Below are 21,734 nucleotides of genomic sequence, written 5' to 3' on the forward strand. Positions count from 1 at the left end.
GTAAGAAACAATGGCTTGTCTGCCGGTTAACCTCCGCCGTCCACCACCAAGGTTGCAACAACCCACCCGTGGCAATACACAAGCAATCCCTTTGCACGACTACACAGCGACCTCTCCCTCCGTCTCACTCCTTCGGCCCCGACGCCGGACCCGAACTGGATGCCAGTGACTCCAGAGCTGCCGCAGCCGGGAGGGAGGGGGGTATTAAGGACCCACAGAGGAGGAGGGGGGTATTAAGGACCCACAGAGGGGGAGGGGGGTATTAAGGACCCACAGAGGGGGAGGGGGGAATTAAGGACCCACAGAGGGGGACAGGGGTATTAAGGACCCACAGAGGGGGAATGGGGTAATAAGGACCCACAGAGGAGGAGGGGGTATTAAGGACCCACAGAGGGGGAGGGGGGTGCTAAGGACCCACAGAGAGGGAGCTAAGGACCCACAGAGGGTGAGGGGGTATTAAGGACCTACAGAGGGAGGAGGGGGGTATTAAGGACCTACAGAGGAGGAGGGGGGTATTAAGGACCCACAAAGGGGGAGGGGGGGTATTAAGGAACCCACAAAAGGGGGAGGGGGGTATTAAGGACCCACAGAGGGGGAGGGGGGTATTAAGGACCCACAGAGGAGGAGGGGGTATTAAGGACCCACAGAGGGGGAGGGGGGTATTAAGGACCCACAGAGGGGGAGGGGGGTATTAAGGACCCACAGAGGGGGAGGGGGGTATTAAGGACCCACAGAGGGGGAGGGGGGTATTAAGGACCCACAGAGGGGGAGGGGGGTATTAAGGACCCACAGAGGGGGAGGGGGGTATTCAGGACCCACAAAGGATGAGGGAGGGGGTGTTAAGAACCCACAGAGGGGGAGGGGGGTCTTAAGAACCCACAGAGGGGGGTATTAAGGACCCACAGAGGGGTGTGTGTTAAGGACCCACAGTCCCTGGGACTGTCTGCTGAAGTGCGACAACAGGAAAAAACGGAAGTGTATCCGGCTAACGCGCCCCCAGTCTCCCCTTATCCTCTGTCCGGACACAACACACTATATAGTCACTATAAAAAAAAAAAAATTTAAGTCCTCCAGGCCAAGCTGGAGGAAAACAGCGCCAAATTAACGACATCCTGTCCTCACTCTAACCTAACGGCGCCAAAGAGGTCCCAGGGAAACCCCAAGGGGACCCAGTCACCATCGCCGACAGGACAAAGAGCCCAAGCGGTCCGCCGCGGACTCCAAGGGACTTCCAGGGGAAGTGGACGGAATCTTAAGAATATGATCACATAGACGGTGGGATGGTTGGAGACATCGCTGACTGGCCCACGGTCACACGTGAGAGTACGGAAGCGATTTTGTCGCTATAAATTGCCCCGATGGATTCAGGTTGTTGAGAGAAAACATCCTACATCACTATCATGGCTTGGGAACGACTTAAATGGTGCAAGAAAATGACGCAACGACATGCGTATCCGAGCCCATGAACCGAATTCTGCCATGACATTTTGTTAATATCTTCCTCCCTTCCCCCTCTCTATCTGTGTGTGTGTGTGTGTGTGTGTGTGTGTGTGTGTGTGTGTGTGTGTGTGAGAGAGAGAGAGAGAGAGAGAGAGAGAGAGAGAGAGAGAGAGAGAGAGAGAGAGAGAGAGAGAGAGAGAGAGGAGAGAGAGAGAGAGAGAGAGAGAGGAGAGAGAGAGAGAGAGAGAGGAGAGAGAGAGGAGAGAGGAGAGAGAGAGAGAGGAGAGAGAGAGAGAGAGGAGAGAGGAGAGAGAGAGAGGAGAGAGAGAGAGAGAGAGAGGAGAGAGGACAGGAGAGAGGAGAGAGGACAGGAGAGAGGAGAGAGGACAGGAGAGAGAGAGAGGACAGAGAGAGAGAGAGGACAGAGAGAGAGAGAGAGGACAGAGAGAGAGAGAGAGGACAGAGAGAGAGAGAGAGGACAGAGAGAGAGAGAGAGGACAGAGAGAGAGAGAGAGAGGACAGAGAGAGAGAGAGAGAGAGAGAGGACAGAGAGAGAGAGAGAGAGGACAGAGAGAGAGAGGAGAGAGGATAAAGAGAGAGAGGAGAGAGGAGAGAGAGAGAGAGGAGAGAGGAGAGAGAGGATAGAGAGGAGAGAGAGAGAGAGAGAGAGTGAGAGAGAGAGAGAGAGAGAGAGAGAGAGAGAGAGAGAGAGAGAGAGAGAGAGAGAGAGAGAGAGAGAGAGAGAGAGAGAGCGTGTGTGTGCCCTAGTGGTGTGTTACATCATCGAAATGACCAGCAGAAGATTCAACCGCTGGTTCTTGGAAAAAAAAAGTACAAATATAACTCCAGGGAAATTTATATAAGACACCTCACATCTGACCGAATCGACATGCGAAACAACGAAAATGACAAAAATAGTTCACCCAAAGAGGGTCACCATGCCAACACATACTTTAACATACTTAATAGTATACAGCAAACAGGAATGAATGCTTTGCTCGCAAATGAGTTCATGACTTTCAACAACAACGACCGTACAAGACAAACGGCCTCCCCCCACCTCCAGCCAAGGAGGCAACCCACAATAGTGTGTGATTGGGGGCCCATAAAGAAAACGGCGTTCGCGGTCAGCCAATCGAAACAACAGATCCCGATTACACACCCCCCCCCCCCGGCCACCTTGCGTCGCAACACAGATCGTGACACCATGCAGCCGTACAACTATTATTGCAAAGCCACAGCAGGTGCACAGGGTGTGCACATGTGCGCAAGTGTGTGCTTGGTCCTCCTGTAACTCGACAGTGTGTGCACGTGCGTGCGTGTCGTGTACAAGTGCGTGTATGGAGGTCAAACAACTTGACCTTTTGACACACTTTACAGAATTCGCTCTGGCCACCAATTAACCAAATCCATCACAAAGGTCTGCAACAACGTAACGTCCCAAAATGGCAGATTGAGTTGCTCCCCCCTAATTTGTTGCTACTGTTATTGTTCGGACAATGTCAAAACTACTCGTATTCAGCTCATGCACAAGCCAAGGGCGCGCTCCTATCCGCCGTCCCTCTCCTCCAGCCCTGTCGTCGGAATTCACTGCGCAACACCGCCATATTCATCAAGACCTCAATGGACAACTCAGAGCAGGTACTCCTCCCGTTCCCCCTCCTCCTCCTATCATAGTAAATGCTCGGAATTGGTCACACACACACCACTCTCTCCCCGACTTCGCGTAACCCAAAAATAGCTCGTCCACGCGAAGCCTTTGTTGTCCAAAACCATTGCAGCGACGAAGAAAAAAATATACAAATTTAAAGGAGTCTGGGGTCAGAGAGCAAGGACAAGACACGAACAAGGTGGACGAGGTCAAGGAAGGGGTCATGGAGGGCCACACCGAAAAAGGGAGGATCAAAGGCGCACACGGGTGCGTGTGTGTGCGCGCGTACGCAAGCTAAGGGATGCAATAAAGGAAAAACGTGAGACACTGCGGGACGGATCTCGTCACTAGGGACAGACAAGGTAGCTTTGGCAAAAGTGCTGCGGCAGAAAGCAGCCTACAGCAAACTACAAAACTCCTGCGTGCGCCTACAGCAAGAGAGAGTATGAGGTGTACCACAAAGCGAGGCAATTCGACTACCGAACACCAACGCTCCCGTCGCGGGTAAGGGGTTTCACTTCAAACAAATAAAACTGCCTGACGATAAATAGAAGTGACATGATGAAACAGAAACGACATCATGGCTGGGATTCTTGGGAAGGCAGGCGTCTGTCTCTTTCTTTCTTTGGGGCACTCAATGACACGACACAACGAAGAATGCAAGGGCTCAAGGACCTCTGACTAATGAAGGCAACCCCCCCCCCAACCCGTTGGCATCAGGGTATTACAGAAGTGTACCGAAGACACAAGCAAGACACTATATCCTGAAAAAAAAATCTTACGGGCCTCCCAAGGATGCACCAGGAAATCGACCGGCAGATCCTGCTTCTAAACTGTTCTTCGACATCAACAACCCTAGTCTTCCTTGGATTTCTTGCACCCGACGCATTTAGTCGTCCGTCACCGACCACAAAACGCGGTCAACCACCTTGGTTACCTTGATAAGGTACGGGAGCGTCAACTGCCACCTTTATAACTCACTCTGTAAACAAAGCAGGCGGTCCTGAAGCGCAAACATATAGACTTTTTCCCAGTAACTCTTCCCTAACTCTGGATTCATCCCAAGAACATCTCGTGTGATATATGTTTTCCCATTTCTGACGCTATTGTAGAGAACGCCCACCCATTCAGTATGTTGCAATGATTTGCGACAGCATTTCAAATTCTACGTCAGTGCAGTGCAGTCGAAGAAGGGACACATTGGGAAAGACTTCCTTCCTCACTAAGAGCTCCTCCTAAGCCACTTGAGGGCACAGATCACTGGACCAGGGAGCCAGGTGAGTGACAAAGCATAAAGTCCTGCATACATTTATCAAAAAACAAGAGGGCTCTTTCAGAACAACGTACGAAAAACAAAATTCATCGGAGGAAAATTAAACAAACCGCGGGAGAAGGCTGACCATAAAAAGATAAATAAAAAGACCTTGATAATATCAAAGATAATAATAAATCAAACTAAGATATAGAAAAAATAAATAGAAACCCATGACGACGCACGATGTGGTCTGTATTGGGAACTGGTTACAAAATAAAAAAAGTAAAATATGAACAAGAGATACAAGCGGCAAGAGTCAGGAAGTGGGCTTGCAGCTGCAGCCAAGATCCCATAAAAGGAAGACCCCCACAAAACATATGATGGCCTCACAACAAAGAAACCCAGAAACCCGGTGCATAATATTATCCACTTTAACGGCCAACAGGATCAACAACACCATTAAAATAGACAATCATGAGGAACACAAAAGCAATAAGATCCAGTGAAACATCGACCTGGACAATACCTATACAGATCCAGATAATAAATGATATCATCCCAGATAGAATTGTCCCCTGAAGTACCAATGACAATTCGTGTGAAAATTGCTACAAGATAGGTACTATAAATTAATTACATGCACTCCAAAGCTTCCCTACATAACATTTTGGTGTAACTAATGCATGCCCAATTAACCCAAATTAACCAATTCATTTCATCATCTTATGCAAAATATTCCAATCGTAACCATTTATTTCTAGCATGTTACCAACTTACCCCACCCCATTCTGCGACTATCTATATGCTAATAATTTATTCCCCTCATCTCCAATAACATTCTTAATCTCATTTTACACAGGTTTTCCCTACCTTTGTTACTGAGAGCATAAAAAAAGAGCCTGGAACTAGCGGAAAGAACCAATTATGCAAACTATTGATGGAATACTACAAAATTAAATAAATAGCTGCATGTCAGGAAAATTAAAAAAGAAGTGCTATCCAGTTTGAATAACCTTATTAAATTCTTCCTAGCTTATGTTAAGTTGTGCCAATTCTATTTTAGTTTAAGTATCAGCAGTGTGAAATATATATATATGGAGAAGACAGTTTGTCATTTCCTCTATGAACAGTTGAGCGACTTGTGAAATGTCAAACATCAACTCATTCAGATAAGGCAGTTTCAATAATGTTAGATTACTTAATCCAGCTGAGTCTAATTATGAATACTCTCACTCTAGACTGGGAACAGCACAGACAAAGATTGTTGGGCAGACCATCTTCCTACCATACAACCCTCAGAAAATAGTTATTGTGATGCAGACACTATTATCCACTACATTTGCACAATAAAGATAAATTTCCAAAGATTGTCGCTGAAACAATCAGGCCATCTTTCCCAACATGCTTTTAATGTTTTGGGTAAAACATTCCTCCCTCCAACTCCGCATGGTTTTCCTGAACACAAAACCATGGCAACCACCCAACTCTTGATAAGATAAGTAACTGTGCAGTGAAAATTACTTAAAACTAATTTGACTGTTGTGCCGTGTCAGCACTTGTGTTTTTATGGGCTATGGTGACATCTGTCCAAACAGTTATTGGTTTGCAAGACTTTTGCATACCTGCCTAATGAGTGGAGCTATTAACATTCTTAACCGAACACAAATTTTTGCCTGGGGCCACTCATTTCCTGAGCCTGTAAGCAGGTCACTATGTTGGATTTCGTAAAATTTCAGGGAGTGAACATTAAACAGTAAGGTTAAGGTGTAACATGGGAGGATAACCAGATTTTATTTTAAAGAATAGAGTTTGGTTTGATTTCTAAAAAAAATATTCACAATGGAGTTTGTACCCACACTCAAATTTATTCAAACTGTCAACTGATCACAGGACAGTAGACAGTGGAAGGAAGCAAACCTTTACACAATGGGAAGGTCATGCATTCTGGCAGTTAGGGGAGGCGTACCGATGGAGACGCACTTGCCCTATGCAGACGCATTTGACACAAAAAAATTCAACCTACCGATGGTGAATAGATTGGAGCATAATTATAGGCTCAAAAAATCACTTAACTAGCCCCTCATAATGTGACAGTCTTACCTTCCTAATCCAAATAGGTACATGACTGGAGATGAAATAAAAAAAAGAATACCGTTTTTGAAAGAATCTTTACGAAAACCTAAATTCACGTACCTATTGGGATTAGGAAGGTAAGACTATGTCACATTATGAGGGGATAGTCAAGTGATTTTTTCAGCCTATAATTATGCTCCTATCTATTCACCATCGGCAGGTAGAAGTTTCTGTGTGTCAAATGCATCTCCATTCGTACGCCTCCCCTACAGAACAATTTTACTGACAGTGATGCATGCAAGATAATGGAAATTATCAAATATTCCTTTATTATGGACACTGCTAAAAAGAAAATGCTGGACTTAAAGCACTATATAAGGTCCCTCATTAAACACTCCTGACTGCTGGATGCCTATGGTATCAGAAATAGCCCATATAACTGGTTTCAGCAATTTCTTACAAACTAGAGACAGGAAGACCACAAGCCCACTGTTGTTCTGGATAGACATTAATGATCTACCCAAGCCCAAAATGTATAAACAAGATCTCACATAATGTCTTGTATATAAACACATGTCACTAACAAAGATATGAACGTGACGAAGCCCCAAAGAATTTGGAATTATATCAAGACATAGGAAGACAAATTTCAAAACTACAAAATGTCGAGTGTCAGTCTTGTCAAACAAACATTAAAACTTACATGGACAAATATTTCATCATACATGCTGGTAGAGCATAACTTTGGTTAGACCTTTACTAGAGTACAATTATTGACAAACTCCATCATTTACAATTCAAAAAGACAAATTTGCGTAGCTCAATGCAGGATATGAACAATTTACTGCAGTCACCTGATAACATACTATTTGCCAAAATGGGGTCAAATCGCTGAATCAAAGATCCTGATAACAGCCACAATGAAGGGGGCCATAAATGATATTGGTGTGAGAATACTGACAGCAAGGGCTTTGGTGTCCTACATACAGAATGTTGAAAGCCTTCAACATCTGACATCCTTTCAGCTGTCATGCTGACATAAGTTTTGATGTATAGTTTCTGATTACACTCTGAATAATGGGGAACATTTCAGAAAATATCACATCAGTTACCATCATAAAGATCTTATGCCAGAGTAATGATAATAATAATTTCAGGTTTAATAAGCTGCAAAACCCACAGCCCCACAGTGACAAGCAACAGACCCCATGCCCTCCCACAGATCTCTCTGGGAATAACCTTGGAATGTGTTGTAATAACAACTACTGCTTTGAGATTCACTATGTAGAAAACCTGCACCCCCAGTGTTTGGCAACTGTTCTTGGGCCCTCCCAACAGAAACTTTGGACTTCTGTCTGTGTTGTAACTATAGGGAAATTGTTCCTATATGACTGGCTGAAAGTGGTAGGAGGGGAATCTGATACATATAGATCCTAGGCCAGCCCAGCTCATCAACCTCTCATGGCTGCACCTCCTAATGGCAAGGTTGTGGAGAAGTTTTGAAAATTGGCAGCTTCAACCTCCAGAACCACCGCATGCATATCTATCATTGGTCCCTGTAAGTGTCGTAGTGATGTGTGACCGTATCTATGTCACTGGCTAAATGTAGTAGTTGATAGACATCTTGGGCCCAATCTGGAGGAGAAGAGGGAATTGTCGAGATTTGAAAATGTCCAGCCCTGCCATTAGTCCAAAAGCAATCAAACAAGAAAAGTCAACTGCTAAATGCTGAATACAAGTAAACAGGAGAACAGCATACAATAATGTGGATTACAAAAGAACATAAGAATGAAGGAGACTGCAAGAGACCATAAGGCCTACACTAGGCAGCTCCGTACCCATCACCACCTGGCATCCCCATCCATAAAGTTGTCTAATCGTTTCTTAAAACAACTGATAGTTTCAGCACTTACTACATGGTTACTAAGTTTATTCCATTCGTCGACCACCCTATTAGTAAACCAATTCTTGCCTATTTCCTTTTTAAATCTAAATTTGTTCAGTTTGTAAGCATTACTGTGAATCCTGCCCTGTTGTTTTAATATGATGACTTTGTTTGCACCACCCTTGTTAAAGCCTTTGATCCACTTGAACACCTCTATTAGATCACCCCACACTCTGCGTCTTTCCAGAGAGTGTAAGTCATTCTTCTCTGTACTGATTCTAGTGATTCCATTTATCAACCACCCTATTAGTAAACCAATTCTTCCCTATTTCCTTTTTAAATCTATATTTGTCCAGTTTGTAACCATTACTGTGAGTCCTGCTCTGTTGTTTTAATATGAAGACCTTGTTTGCATCACCCTTGTTAAAGCCTTTGATCCACTTGAACACCTCTATTAGATCACCCCACACTCTGCGTCTTTCCAGAGAGTGTAAGTTAAGGTGCCTAAGCCTCCCTTCGTAAGGCAAATTTCTGAGTCCATGTATCATTTTGGTCATTCTTCTCTGTACGGATTCTCGTGAATTGATGTCTATTCTGTAGGACGGAGACCAAAACTGTAACGCATAGTCAAGGATGGGTCTAACTATTGCTAGATCAAGTTTAATAATTTGTGGACTATACCATGTTTAGAAACAATTGCACCAGAAAACTCAACATCAAAATTATATCTACAATAAAAGACACCATACATCACTACAGATTGGCATACAATGAATTTGAGAAGAAAGTAGCTGTAAAATTGGGGGACAATGATGCCGTAAAGGTAAAGAAAATGGAGAACAACAGAAGAGGAAAAGAGCAAAAATGTAATGATCTCCATATAAGAACAAGAAACAATGGAAAATCAGGCATTTGCTCAGTGGGGCACAAGAATTCTGAAGGACCCAATTACAAACACAATTTGCTCCTCCCACCCCTTCCATGCTTAACATGGCAAAATAAGTTGTTTGAGAACATTACTCAAGACCCTCTTTTCCAAAGAAATTCTTCAAAACATTAAATTTGCAAAATCATAATTTGTACCACCCTGAACTAAAATATGCATACTTATATTCCCACCACCACCACCATCAGTTGGGAATATATATCAAAGAGCACTTCACTTCCTGAGCCCAGTCCCCAATCTCCATGCAAGTTCCGATGCAGCCACATTTCTTATTCCACACAACTCTCGGCATATTTGGTCGACTTGTCCCAGAAATGAGGACTGAGAGTGTCCCCTTCACCTCATCCATCCCAAAGCTTCAGCTATAATAAACACGCATTGAGCTTTTCTCCTAAATATTACAAAAATTTAAATAAGCTAATTCATTCTTATATCCCACAAGCACATTAAATCCACAAAGCTGTGGATGATGTAGAACTACTACTGTCAGTGGCGGCGCCAGGGGGGGGGCTTGGGGGGGGCTTTAGCCCCCACAAAAAAGTGGCCAGCCCCCCCCCCAACTGAAATGAGCAAATTGAAAATTTAAAACACTCATTAAAATAATTTTATCAAGTGGAATTGTTAATTGCCAGGGCTAAAGATTTGTCAGCCATCAGTGCTAGCCCTACCATTAACCCCCCTCCCCTTCTGAAATGAGGATAATATGTGTATTATCATATTACTATTAGCCCCCCCCAAAAAAAATTTGCTCAGCCCCCCCTTACCCTCCCCAACTAAAAATTCCTGGCGCCGCCGCTGACTACTGTGCAGAATACAGTATTTTTTTTACATGATTGTCTGGGCACGATACCATGAAAAATATCTTCGTCTGTGCTATTACAACAAAAATTTTCGCATGATGCAATAATGGCTAATCAATCAAATACTTGCAGAACAAATACAAACCTACAAGCTCCTCATCATTGCATCAGATTAAAATAGTCTGTGCTCAGATGGCAGAGGACAGCCCAGAAAAATTTCAGGCATGAGACTGCTACTTTTTTGCACGCAGCTATAACAAACAGTACCTCAAGGATGTTAAACTCAAGATGTACACAGCATAAAAAAAGCCCAACATTCTTTCCTTATCCCCCAGGCCAAAGTGATTCAGGAATTTTACCTACTCTCCACATGTAAAGAAGACTTTGAAGTTGATACGGAAGATCTGGACAGTGAGGTTCAATAAACCAGCGTCCAGTACATACATAAGTAAACATAAGTAAGATTCAATTTCACACACCAACATAAATCGGGTCAATATTTCTGCTAATTGCAAAATCCAGAAAAGTCTAACTAAACACCCTAATCACCTCTTTTGCATCTGTTATGCTTATTCCAACATCAATGTAACTAGGCTTGATGAGTAATAGATAACCCCAAAAACATTATATGACAAATTGAAAAGTAAAATGCAAACAGTTTCTGAACCTGGACTATCCAAAAAATTACAATGCTACTGACCGTTCAGAGATCAAACAATTATTCTTTAGGAACAACCCACATTTTACAGATTATTTCCTCTGTTGCCCTGATGTGATCTACTTGTAACAGTATATGCATCCCTTCTTTAACCATATGCTCGTTTAAACTATAGCAACGAAGGCTGCTACAACACGTATATGATCTACCTATTCATGCTCTGCAATCAAGGATGAAAAGAGTATACTCTAGTGCAATTACAAGATATAGAAAAGCATCCCAGTTCTGCCAAAATCGAGTGGCTTCCTCTCGATCGTGCCTGAACTGTGGTCTGCTTTCGTTCATTCCAGCTCCACCATAGCAGAACGGGCGTAATTAATAACATCATACGCATTTCTTGAACCGATATACTTATTCGCTCCCATTTCCCCATCAATATCAGATACTCTCAAAGAAGAGTAGCCATTTCAATTCGCCATTTTCGTGTAAAGAGGGCAACAAAGAGCGGAAGAAAAGACCCTGTGTATGTCCTTGGGGCTTGGCGGTGAGCGCGGAAGGAGAGGTCGCGAACACGGCATGACTTCCTACTGTTCTTCAATCATCCCCACTACACTACAGAGCACAAATTTTACTTCTTACCTTTAATCTTCGCAGCTTTCCGTCCCGTGCTGCATTAAAGACCACGTTCTTAAACTCCATGTTCGATAACCAGTGATATATCCACTGAAAACTTCTGGATTAAGAACACATCTCCACCCAACACACCCCAACAGCTGACTGACTGAAGAAAATGAAAACATACGGCTCGGAGCCTCAGTCGGACCGAGGTGAACAATCATTTAGAGATCTCACGCTAGATGTCTCTGATGCACGAAAACAACGATTATGCGAATTTTGAAGTATAACATTATAAATGCCTATCATTTCAAGACATATGATTACCGAAAATATTAATTGATTTGACAAATTTCAGATTTAAAAATCTTATATCCATATTATGAAAATTACTGCAGATATGTTATCATTCGATATCGGACCACTAGATAGGTTCAAACTTGGGTATGTTCGCTTTAATTAACTTACTGTTGGATTTAGTTACAGTCATCTTTCTATTATAAAAAAAAATCTCAAGGAGGCCTTATAATTGACCTCCTAGTCGCAATTTTACCATCCTGTTTTACATTCTATATTTAGCTTTAATATTTTCCAGTTCTGTATTCCAATTGCATTCCATAAATGTTTGTATTGTTTTTACTTCCACTAGGAGCATAGTCTTGGGGCGTAATTCTCATTTATTCTATACCATATTGAAATTAATATTTACCTTTCAAACGCTTTAGTTCACGTAATAAGTACCTTTTGTTATCTTCATTTAGGTATTTTCAAGTGACTTTTTAGATGGTAGTTACACAATTTTACTGTGTTCAGTACATCTTTCTTCATATCTAAATTATTATCAATTATCATTCCCAAGTTTCTTCCCGATGTCATTAGAATAATAAGCATACATACATATACCAATTTTTTTTTTCCTTACACGGAAGGTAGCCAAAAGAAAAAGGCATGGAAACCACTCCCACCTACTCCATCCCCTACATACTCCACTCCCCTCCATCCCTTTTATTTTGGCACCTCCTGGATGACGGGTCATCCCTGCATCTAGTCCACTGCCCTAGGTCAGAAGCAGTATCGTAAGACACTGAAGTTAGTAATTATAATTATATGAAATGGAAACCGTTTTGTTCCATGCACGTCCGTCTCCAAATCAACCTGCTCCCACCCTACACCCTTCCTCCCGGTCGTGAAGACAAACCAATTGTTTTATTCTTGACTTCCCAGTCCAAGTTATTGCACTTACGTAATATTCTCCACCCCCCTCCAATTCTCCCTCTCCTCGTCCCGCAGTTTCTAGTCTTTTTCACATTGTGAGTGACCATGAAAACCACCTCAGTACATACGTGTTTGTAGAGAAATTACACACTGAATCACATTAAAAAAGGACGCATTAATAACCATGTCCATCTGGACAAATTTAGATTTAAGAAGGAAATAGGCAAGAATTGGTTTACAAATAGGGTGGTCGATGAATGGAATAAACTTAGTAACCATGTAGTAAGCGCTGAAACTATCATTTGTTTTAAAAAACCATTAGACAACTTTATGGATGGGGATGACAGGTGGCGATGTATACGGAGCTGCCTAGTGTAGGCCTTATGGTCTCTTGCAGTCTCCTTTATTCTTATGTTATGTAACCCAATAAAATGGCGATAACATGTATAGTACCATAGGTGCATTGCCTATCAATGGCATCGTGCCCTACCAGTGCACTAATAAAACCCTGCTAAAAAAATCCAAATCTCTCCACCTTTGCTCAAGGTTTGTTTCATTATGGCTTTGCCGTTATCATCATCATCATCAACAGCAACAACACCTGGAAATATTTAAACAGGCAGGCAGGATCTCTCATGCCTGCACACATTCCCCCTTCAGCCTCACATGCAGCAGCAATTTTCCCCCGAGTGTCTCTGATGGACGGCCAGCCTGCCTGGCTGCCTGGCCTTGAGGAAACTCGGAGATGCCGATTCTGGGGCGTGCCCGAATCAAGAAACGGTTTCCTTCCTTCCATCCCAAGAGTCAGCGATGGCTGTCTCACTGCGTTGTAGGACCGTTGGAGGACGTGAAATTATTTGAACAGCGTGTCCACTGATTCATTAGTGGTGACCTTACCTTCCTCACCTCACTCAACCGACACTTCCGCGTCCCCCAAAACATTCTGGATAACCTACGTCCATCCCCTTTCCCCCAATAAGCACTCCCACTCCATCCCAACCCCAACCCCTCCTAGGTCGGTTCCATCATAACCCCCCATCTCTCTTCTTTCACCCACCTAGAACGAGAGGTGTAAGTCATCATCTTCGGAATAATAACTAAAGTAAGAAGACACGGGGAGGTGTCGTCCCCATCTATACTTTACTGTTTTTCCTTTATGGATGTCCCCTCGCCCATACCCACTCTTTACCCCCTACGCACTCACCCTGCCGGGCGATGCGTTCCCCACACTTTTTGTTTTTCCTGCAATGCCATTTTCCCACGTTCCACTTTCGACGCTGGATTCCAGTGGAGAAGCCTACCTGCACGAGGTCTTTCGGCCCAAGACGAGGTCAGGTGTAGAATAATGAATAACCAAAGTCATTCTTTATTTGAACTTAAAATGAATTGGCAAACATTACTTAGGTGTTTATCTAACTGAATACGATCATTCCGACTTGTTCTGCCTGGAAGTTTGATCCGTTGGGCGACTACTCGATGGACGAAGTCAGCTCTACCTACGGACGCGTGCATGTGGTGATCCTGCGAGAGGGTTGTCAAAAAAATCTCACTGCCTGTCTTCAAAACCCATCAATACCCTCATCTCCTTTGGTCTTGAGACGTGCCTCTGAGATCCTGTTTTCGGATCACAACTTTTTGAATCATGTAGAAAAACTAACCATAAACATTTCGCTTCTAAGTGATTTTTTTCAAATCCCCTCACCTAAATGACACTCTTGAAAAAAGGAAATTATGATACTTTTGTGTTTTGATACTGTAGAGAAGAATCAGGCTCAGCAGCTGTCATATCATCTGCTGCATGCAAACGGGCTGTCCAGCTGGCTGGCTTCTCGCCCACGAGAGAATACTGTCAGGTGTTGTTGTCGGTTTGGCTAGTTATGCTGAAGAACAGAGACAGAGGAAAAACATTTTTATTTTTGCGGCTGGGAGGGGGCGTTGGCGGACCTATCTCCCCGTGCAGCTGACTTTTGACCACTTCTCCCTTACCGGGCAGCGGCACCAAGAGCCGCTGAGATTCACCTTGATAGCGCTGTCGATAGTCTCATTCCATTTGTTCACTGTTAAAAGATACTGACCCTTTCCCTTCTTTCCTTCTCTGGAAGGGTGTGGGTTTCCATGTCCCTCGTAGGTTTATTCTGATTTCCTCCTACGTTCCAGCTTTGTATGGCGAGGAGGGCCTTGCGCCCTTCACAATTCATCTGTTCCCCTTAGTTTTATGTTAATAACAACGGATATACGGCGTCACTGGCGCATCTTCCACCTAGCGAGATGATATACCACACCACAGATGACCGCAACCAGGAGTCATTAAGATAAAGAACCACCACCATCTCTCGCTAGGTGCTCCACACGACTTCGTGCAAAACCCACGCGATACTTTTTCAATCGTGTATACAAAGTGTCATGGCGGCCAACAATTGTTAAACTCCACGAGGGAGGGAGAAAAAAAAACAAATGAAAAAAGGTTGGTGAGCTAAGGATGAGAATGGGACGAGATGAAGATGAGAATAGGGGAGGGAAGGGGGAGAAGAGGCGAAGTGAGCGGGAACGAATGGAGGGAAAGAGAAAGACTAAGAAAATATCAAGTTATTTTGGGATGAAAGGAGAGGGGAGAAGGAAAGTGGGAGGCCCGGTCGAGGTGAAAAGCAAGTGAAAGGGAAGAGTACGAGTGATTAAGAGGTATTTCTGGAAGATTGGGAAAGTGGGGGGGAGGAGAAGTGCTGCTGTAAAGAGAAGGACGAAGATAACGGGGAAAAGGTGGGTATGACGAGGGTGTAGATGATGATGTTGAGGAAATAGATGACTAGGGGGAGGAAGGAGAGACACTGCGAGCTGGAGGGACGAGGAGTCAGGTCAGGTCATATCAGGGCTTTCCCTCGAGCAACTTGGTCGTTTTCTTCTTCCTGACCCCTGGATTCGAGTTAGTAGACTAGCTACACATTGGCGCCTGCCGCGGTGACAGGTGGCTATTTGTCTGCGGCAAAAACCGTCACCTTAACCTTATGTGCCGGGATAACAGGGTAATTGACATTCACCGGTATGTTCAGTACTGGACACGTCTCAACTAACCTTCCCTCTTCCGTGGCAGATGATGGCCCATTTTTCCTCGTGGCCACTGACGACAGCTGGGCCGCCAGCCTTGACCCACCGCTGACCTCCAGCTGGGCTTTTTCATCCCGTATCGAGCGATGGTTTCCTTTTTGTGTTGGCTGTCGCCAGTTTGTTCTGTTCGTCCCCGTGGCGCCACCTCGTTGCTACCAGCATGCCACAGAAGTGAATAGAATACCCCGGCGACAACCAGACCGAGAGTAAAAGTGCCACCTGGTACGGAAGGGGTTAAGGCCGCCCCTAGACAACGCGCCGCTTGTCTGAGCTGTCTACTTGCAACGCAGCGCCGCCGACAAAGTGGCCTCGTAAGAATCTGACCAGCCGTAATGACATTTCGATTTTTTTTTCTTTTGTAAAAGCGGGTCAAGATTGTTCACGCATTACTCCTCACGAAGCGTTTAGTTTTGACCCTTCCACTCCAAGAGGTCATACCTACACTGAACAGAAAAGACTGGTGCCAGGACAAAATAAAACAAATACATGGGATACTGGGTACTGATGGGGGTAATCAAAGGCAGTAGTTGAAAAAAGACTAATTTGCTTGATTGTCACTATGATGATTTCATATTGTGACCAACTGTCGTACCTGACACTTTGTGCCCAAATGTCTTGTGCCCAAATGTCGTGCCCCCCCCCCCCCCCCAAGAGTTCACTCGAGGCTGGCTCAACTTGCTTAAGGTTGAAAATTTGTCCAGTGACACATTATCAAACAAAGGCATTTCTTGGTACAGGTTCTGTAATACCGAGAGTCGAACACGTTAGGCTTGCGGGAGTGAGTCACCCATCAGTTGCGTCGCCGTCGCCGTCGCCGTCGTCTCGAGGTCTTGCACAATGAACTACGGTGCGGAGTACCGAACTCCACTTCGACGACAGCCGTCTCCACACTTCGAGTCCCGAATTGTTCGTGACGGGGTTGACGTAGTTCCTTGTATGTAGTTACGCACAGACGTTCTGCGTTTTCTCTCTGTGGACAAAAACAACATGCCAGTGCAAGGTGCACGTCGACAGCATCAGTGACTCATGCTACCTCAGCGGCTTGGGAGAAAGTCGAGATTACTAAGCACCATTATTAAATTAGGCTACACACACCACTGTGGAAACAGCTATGTGTATGTGCACGTGCACACACACACACATATATATTTTGTAGTAATTCACAAGGTGCACGTGAAAATAATATGCAGAAAAAACACTGGTAAATAAGAAGCTTAGTCCGAAAGTGTTCGTCTATTTAAGACATTATCAAGGAATACATAGTTACACAGACATAGGTGTGGATATATATATATATATATATATATATATATATATATATATATATATATATATATATATATACACATGAAGTAGTAGACAAGCTAGGAAACAAAAGGACACACAAGATGCTTCAAAATCAGGTTGAGAAGTGTGTTCATTATAAGGACATTTGGTCATATGACGTTACATCACCCTGGCCTGGTAACACTTGGAGCATTTCTTACAATTTTATTAATAATAAATTCATGGAGTTTATATAAACCTAAACTTAAATTGATATTTTGGTCGAAGGTATGCTTAATGTGATATATATATATATATACATTCATGTAAGGATAATCCATAATGACAAGTATAGGTAGGGTTAGGATGGAACACAGCATTTAAATACCTAACTGTTCCCATATTATCTCCAACAACAGATAAATACTTAAAGAAACAGGAATAAATACCGACTGAATATCAGGCAAGAAGATAGGCAACATCATAAGAGAAAAATCAAATGAAAACACCAACGATGACCGTATCATGTAGGGTATAGCGTACAGCGGATGACAAAATCTACATAACAGGTCGCGGTCAAGGTAAGATAATGAAATAACAAGCTGACATAAGATACTACAGAACAAGTAACTTTAGTTACATAGAACAACGCCAACATCTTCTACACAGGAACAATGCATGGATAAAGACATGAGGGGGGAAAGGCAGGAAAGCACTAGAGGCAGCGCATATATCTATAAAATCACCAACGACCTTCTGCCAAAATGGCGTGTTTTCACATTCCGCCGAAGGGCCTTCGGCCGAAATATTTCGACCCCGTCTTAATGCAGCCCCTGAATACAAAACCTCTGCTAACACTGGACGTACTTCTCGCCCAGGATCCGTTTATTAAACCCGCGGCGAAGAGAGGTGGGGTCGCGAGTCTCCCGGAGATGTGTCACCGTAAGCAATATCGTACCAGTTAACAAAGACAGGACCAGGGGCGTTAAGCTGGAGTATTTTTCCTTCTCGGTCTCGAAGTTGCAACACAACACGCACAAAGAACTGGAGGGCCCGTGGCATCGTGTGGACGCGACGCTTTAAGACACGACAGGAAGTATCACGGCCACGAGTTCCAATGACAAAAGCACGCAAATCGACAGGAGAAACTTCGATCCACAACAAAGTCGAATAAAGAATATGAACAAACACTCCGGCAGTCAAGTAAAACACGCAGAACGACCTAACCCACTTGCAAGCATTACAACATTTTGTCTGGGTGTTTATCAAACAGAATCTAGGACTTGTATTACGCCATTGAGAGAGGACGATAGGAACGGTATCGCCGGATGGAAAAAAAATGGATCGGGGATGCCTCGTCTTTTTTTTCTTCAGAAAATTATTCGAATATGTAAAATAAATGGTATGAACCTACGTCGATAGGCTGAAAAAGTGAATTGTAATCATGACAAATCACAAATATATCACGTTCTAGTACATGGTGAATGGTTACAGAAACATTCGTCACTTTAGATGCAAATTGTATTAATGCTACTGTATAAAAAGACAATTCAATACTTGGAGAGAGAAAAAGAGAGAGAGGGAGGGGAGATAGATAAAGAATCGAGGGGGTTGTCGGTAATATAGCTGTTAACGGTCAACTGGTCCCCAAATCTTCACCCCTAGGACAACTGGTCCCCCAAAAATAAGATATCTCGTCCCCAATTTTTTTTCAACAAATTTCATTTAAACAATAGTTTTGAGATAGTTAGCAAGAATCAAAATACCATAATGTATTATGTACAACACTTTATTGAATAATAAACAGGTATTATATATTACTCAAAATAGCAAGAATCAAACTACCATAATATATTATGTACAACACTTTATTAAATCATCTTATGTTTAGTAACATATATAAAAATAAAAAATAAAGTTAAAAAACACCAAAACATTAAAAAAAACATATATACGAACAATGGAGAACACATTTGGACAGTTTTTAGACAATTTATTTTGAGGACGAGTCGACCACCCAGCTTGTCATTCGGGGACCAGTTGTCCTAAGGGAACAGTTTTGGGGACCAGTTGTCCTACAATCAATACAGCCTGGGGTGTTCTTCCAGCTCCAGGTATCCGAGACACCTTTGTCCGAGTTTGATGACGCAAAAGCAAAACTGAACTAATCCGGGTATTGTACTACTGACGCTCTTAACATTGCTGATCGAGTTTGGCTTACACTATCCTCTCCTTTTTGCTGCTTTCTTTAAATATTTCCTCAACCACATCTATGGCTCTCCCTCTTCGGTGTGATATTGTCCCTCAAGGTCAGAAACGTCCCGTCAGGTGCTGCTGTACGTCAAACGTTGAATGTCACACACATCACCTCAGCCATACCTTACATTCACCTTCTAACACCCCCCCCCCCCACACCCTACTCCGCTGTTCCCACCTGCGATGTGCTCCTGTCTGGAGGGAGACAGATCCCCCTCCCCCCACACTTGTCTCCCCTTTGCACTACACAGCATTTTTCCTTTACCACTTCTCTAAGGCTACTCATACACTCTTTGGCGCGATATGTCACCAATGATGGAAACGCTGATTAATCAGCAACGGAATACTACAAATATACTGTAAATGCGAAAATATTGCTTCACATTCTTGAATGGTGTGGATTTACCTCTATTGAATAAAATCGTCTGACAAGTTAGAAATATCTGTAAGAAAGGCGTCGACGCCAACGGAACTGCTATAACGACAAGAAAGATACCTCCACCTGCCTTGCATCGTTTGTTTACATATGACGTCACAGTTCAAGCCGACCCTGTGCGAGAGGGGTGTGATAGGGTGTGGGGGATTGAGCTGATCATTTGAATCTTGGGAACGATAATTTCCCGAGAAACCTCTCTAAGACGACGGCGAGCTACCTGACATACAATTTTTGGAGAAGAGACGCTTGCAAAAACTGGCCCCTTAACTCAAAGTCCAACTGTCACACCTGCGCGCCAACCAGTTGAAGACAGTGGAGGCCACAGTTCTGCACAGATCGAGGTGAAAACAACTAGAATTGTGAGGGAAAATATAACGTAATCCAATGAGAGCTTGAGCACCACGTGATGTTACTTAATACTTACCAACAAATAAATGTGCTTAGTGTATTTTATCAAGAGGGATACGCATTGTCAAAACATGCACCTAGCCATTCGATAGAGGATGAATATGTGGATAGCTGCATTGCCATAAATACGTACCAGGCCAGTTTACACGGCGCTGTTTTTGACGCTAGACGCCAGCGGTAAAATTGAACATGTTTAACTTTATCGCAGCATCAGACAGAGGCTGTGTATTCATGATTTTATTCGCTAGCTAATTGAGACGTTTGTCCAAAGCGAACAAAAGCAGCACTGTGTAAACGACGGTTAACGGTCCATTTTCGTGGGCACTTCATAAGGAGTCAAAGTCAGGTCTCTTGCCATGGTCGACTAAGGATCGCGTGAAGAAAAATCTTTCTCCCACTTGCCATCCCTGCTTTGAAAGACGGACAGAAGAATAAATGTTGTGAAAATAGGGAAGGAATCCAAGTGAAAGGTTTGTCCTTGTCGTCGCTACCTGGATTCAAGTGAGGCACTTGCCGAATGCTGTCTGCTTACCACGCGTTCGTTTCGCGAGCATCCAAGACAACCTGTCAATCCTTGGTCAAGGTATGGAAATCTCGAAAGTGGACCTCGATCTGCCCTTTCTTGGATCCACGGTAGCTGCTACACCGGTTACTCGCATGATGTAACTTGCTCCATGCTGGGGTGTGATCATCTGCATTATCGTGAGCACAAGACTTATCGAATCCTGACAGTTCAAAGGGATCATAAGTCCATAGTTGCTCGACACCGCACCTCTGCACGCACCCAGTGGAGGTGAGTACAGTGCATAATAAGAAAAGAAAGCAGGGAGATAATGAGAACAGAAAGGAAAAAGAAAACAAAAAAGTGTCGGCTAACACGTCCCCACTTCTGTTGCAGCGACCTAACGCCACATATAGGGTGGGCTAAAAGTAAGTATGCAGTAATAATGACCGTGTCCTGTTTGGCATCTCAGGTGCTCGAAATGTCCTGCATTAATGTTGCAACGGAAATATGACCAAACGATGAATAGGTAAAACAATTGAAAAATAGAAATGCATTCTTTGCTAAGAGAATAAACATGATCATCCTGTACTGTCTACCTAAATTTGGCACACCTGTATATGTGTATATATACATATATATCTATATCTATATATATATATATATATATATATATATATATATATATATATATATATAATTTTTTCTCATGGACTAGGTGATTACTCATGACCCCCCACCCCCACCCCCAACCTTGCTCCCGTCCCTAATCTTCGCTGAGGATTTGGGCTGCTACGTCTTCTCCACTTGGGCAGCAGTTTATCCCCAACAAACTGGGTGAGCAAACTTTTCTCCATCCCTCTCCCTATTTATTCCCCGCGCCCCAGATTTAAACTTCAGTCCTCCGCTGCGACCCAAATCCAAAACGGGGGATTTAGCCCCTTCTGTGCCGGGTGTCACGTCTTTTCCCCTCTTCATTTCCACGGCACCCCATTGAACATTCTGGTACGACCTTGCACCTTTGCAGAGTTGTACTTCTATTCTTGGCGCCGAAGAGGTGGATTCAGAGAGGGTAGTAAAGGAGTCTCCGTTCGTATAATACTGCGTGACTCTGGTATGTAGAGGTGTCACTGAGGTTCCTATAATATTGGCTGCATAAAACTCATCCATATAACTAAAGTACTACATAATTATACCGGACATGATACACGTGTGTTCAGCCATTT

At 43.6% G+C, this 21,734-nt stretch overlaps 1 protein-coding gene across 1 annotated transcript in view; it reads right to left on the reverse strand.

The window, feature by feature from the left end:
• LOC143033935 (protein fem-1 homolog C) overlaps positions 1-11,506 on the reverse strand; it is a 70,444-nt gene extending 58,938 nt beyond the window's left edge. Inside the window, exon 1 of the mRNA XM_076199614.1 lies at positions 11,348-11,506. Coding sequence (XP_076055729.1) covers positions 11,348-11,407 — 60 coding nt within the window. The 5' untranslated portion in view covers positions 11,408-11,506. The remainder of the gene's footprint in view (positions 1-11,347) is intronic.
• Between the last annotated feature and the right edge of the window lie 10,228 nt (positions 11,507-21,734).

Source organism: Oratosquilla oratoria, chromosome 16 (assembly GCF_046742065.1).
Source record: "Oratosquilla oratoria isolate Oo_2021 chromosome 16, ASM4674206v1, whole genome shotgun sequence".
NCBI lineage: Eukaryota > Metazoa > Arthropoda > Malacostraca > Stomatopoda > Squillidae > Oratosquilla > Oratosquilla oratoria.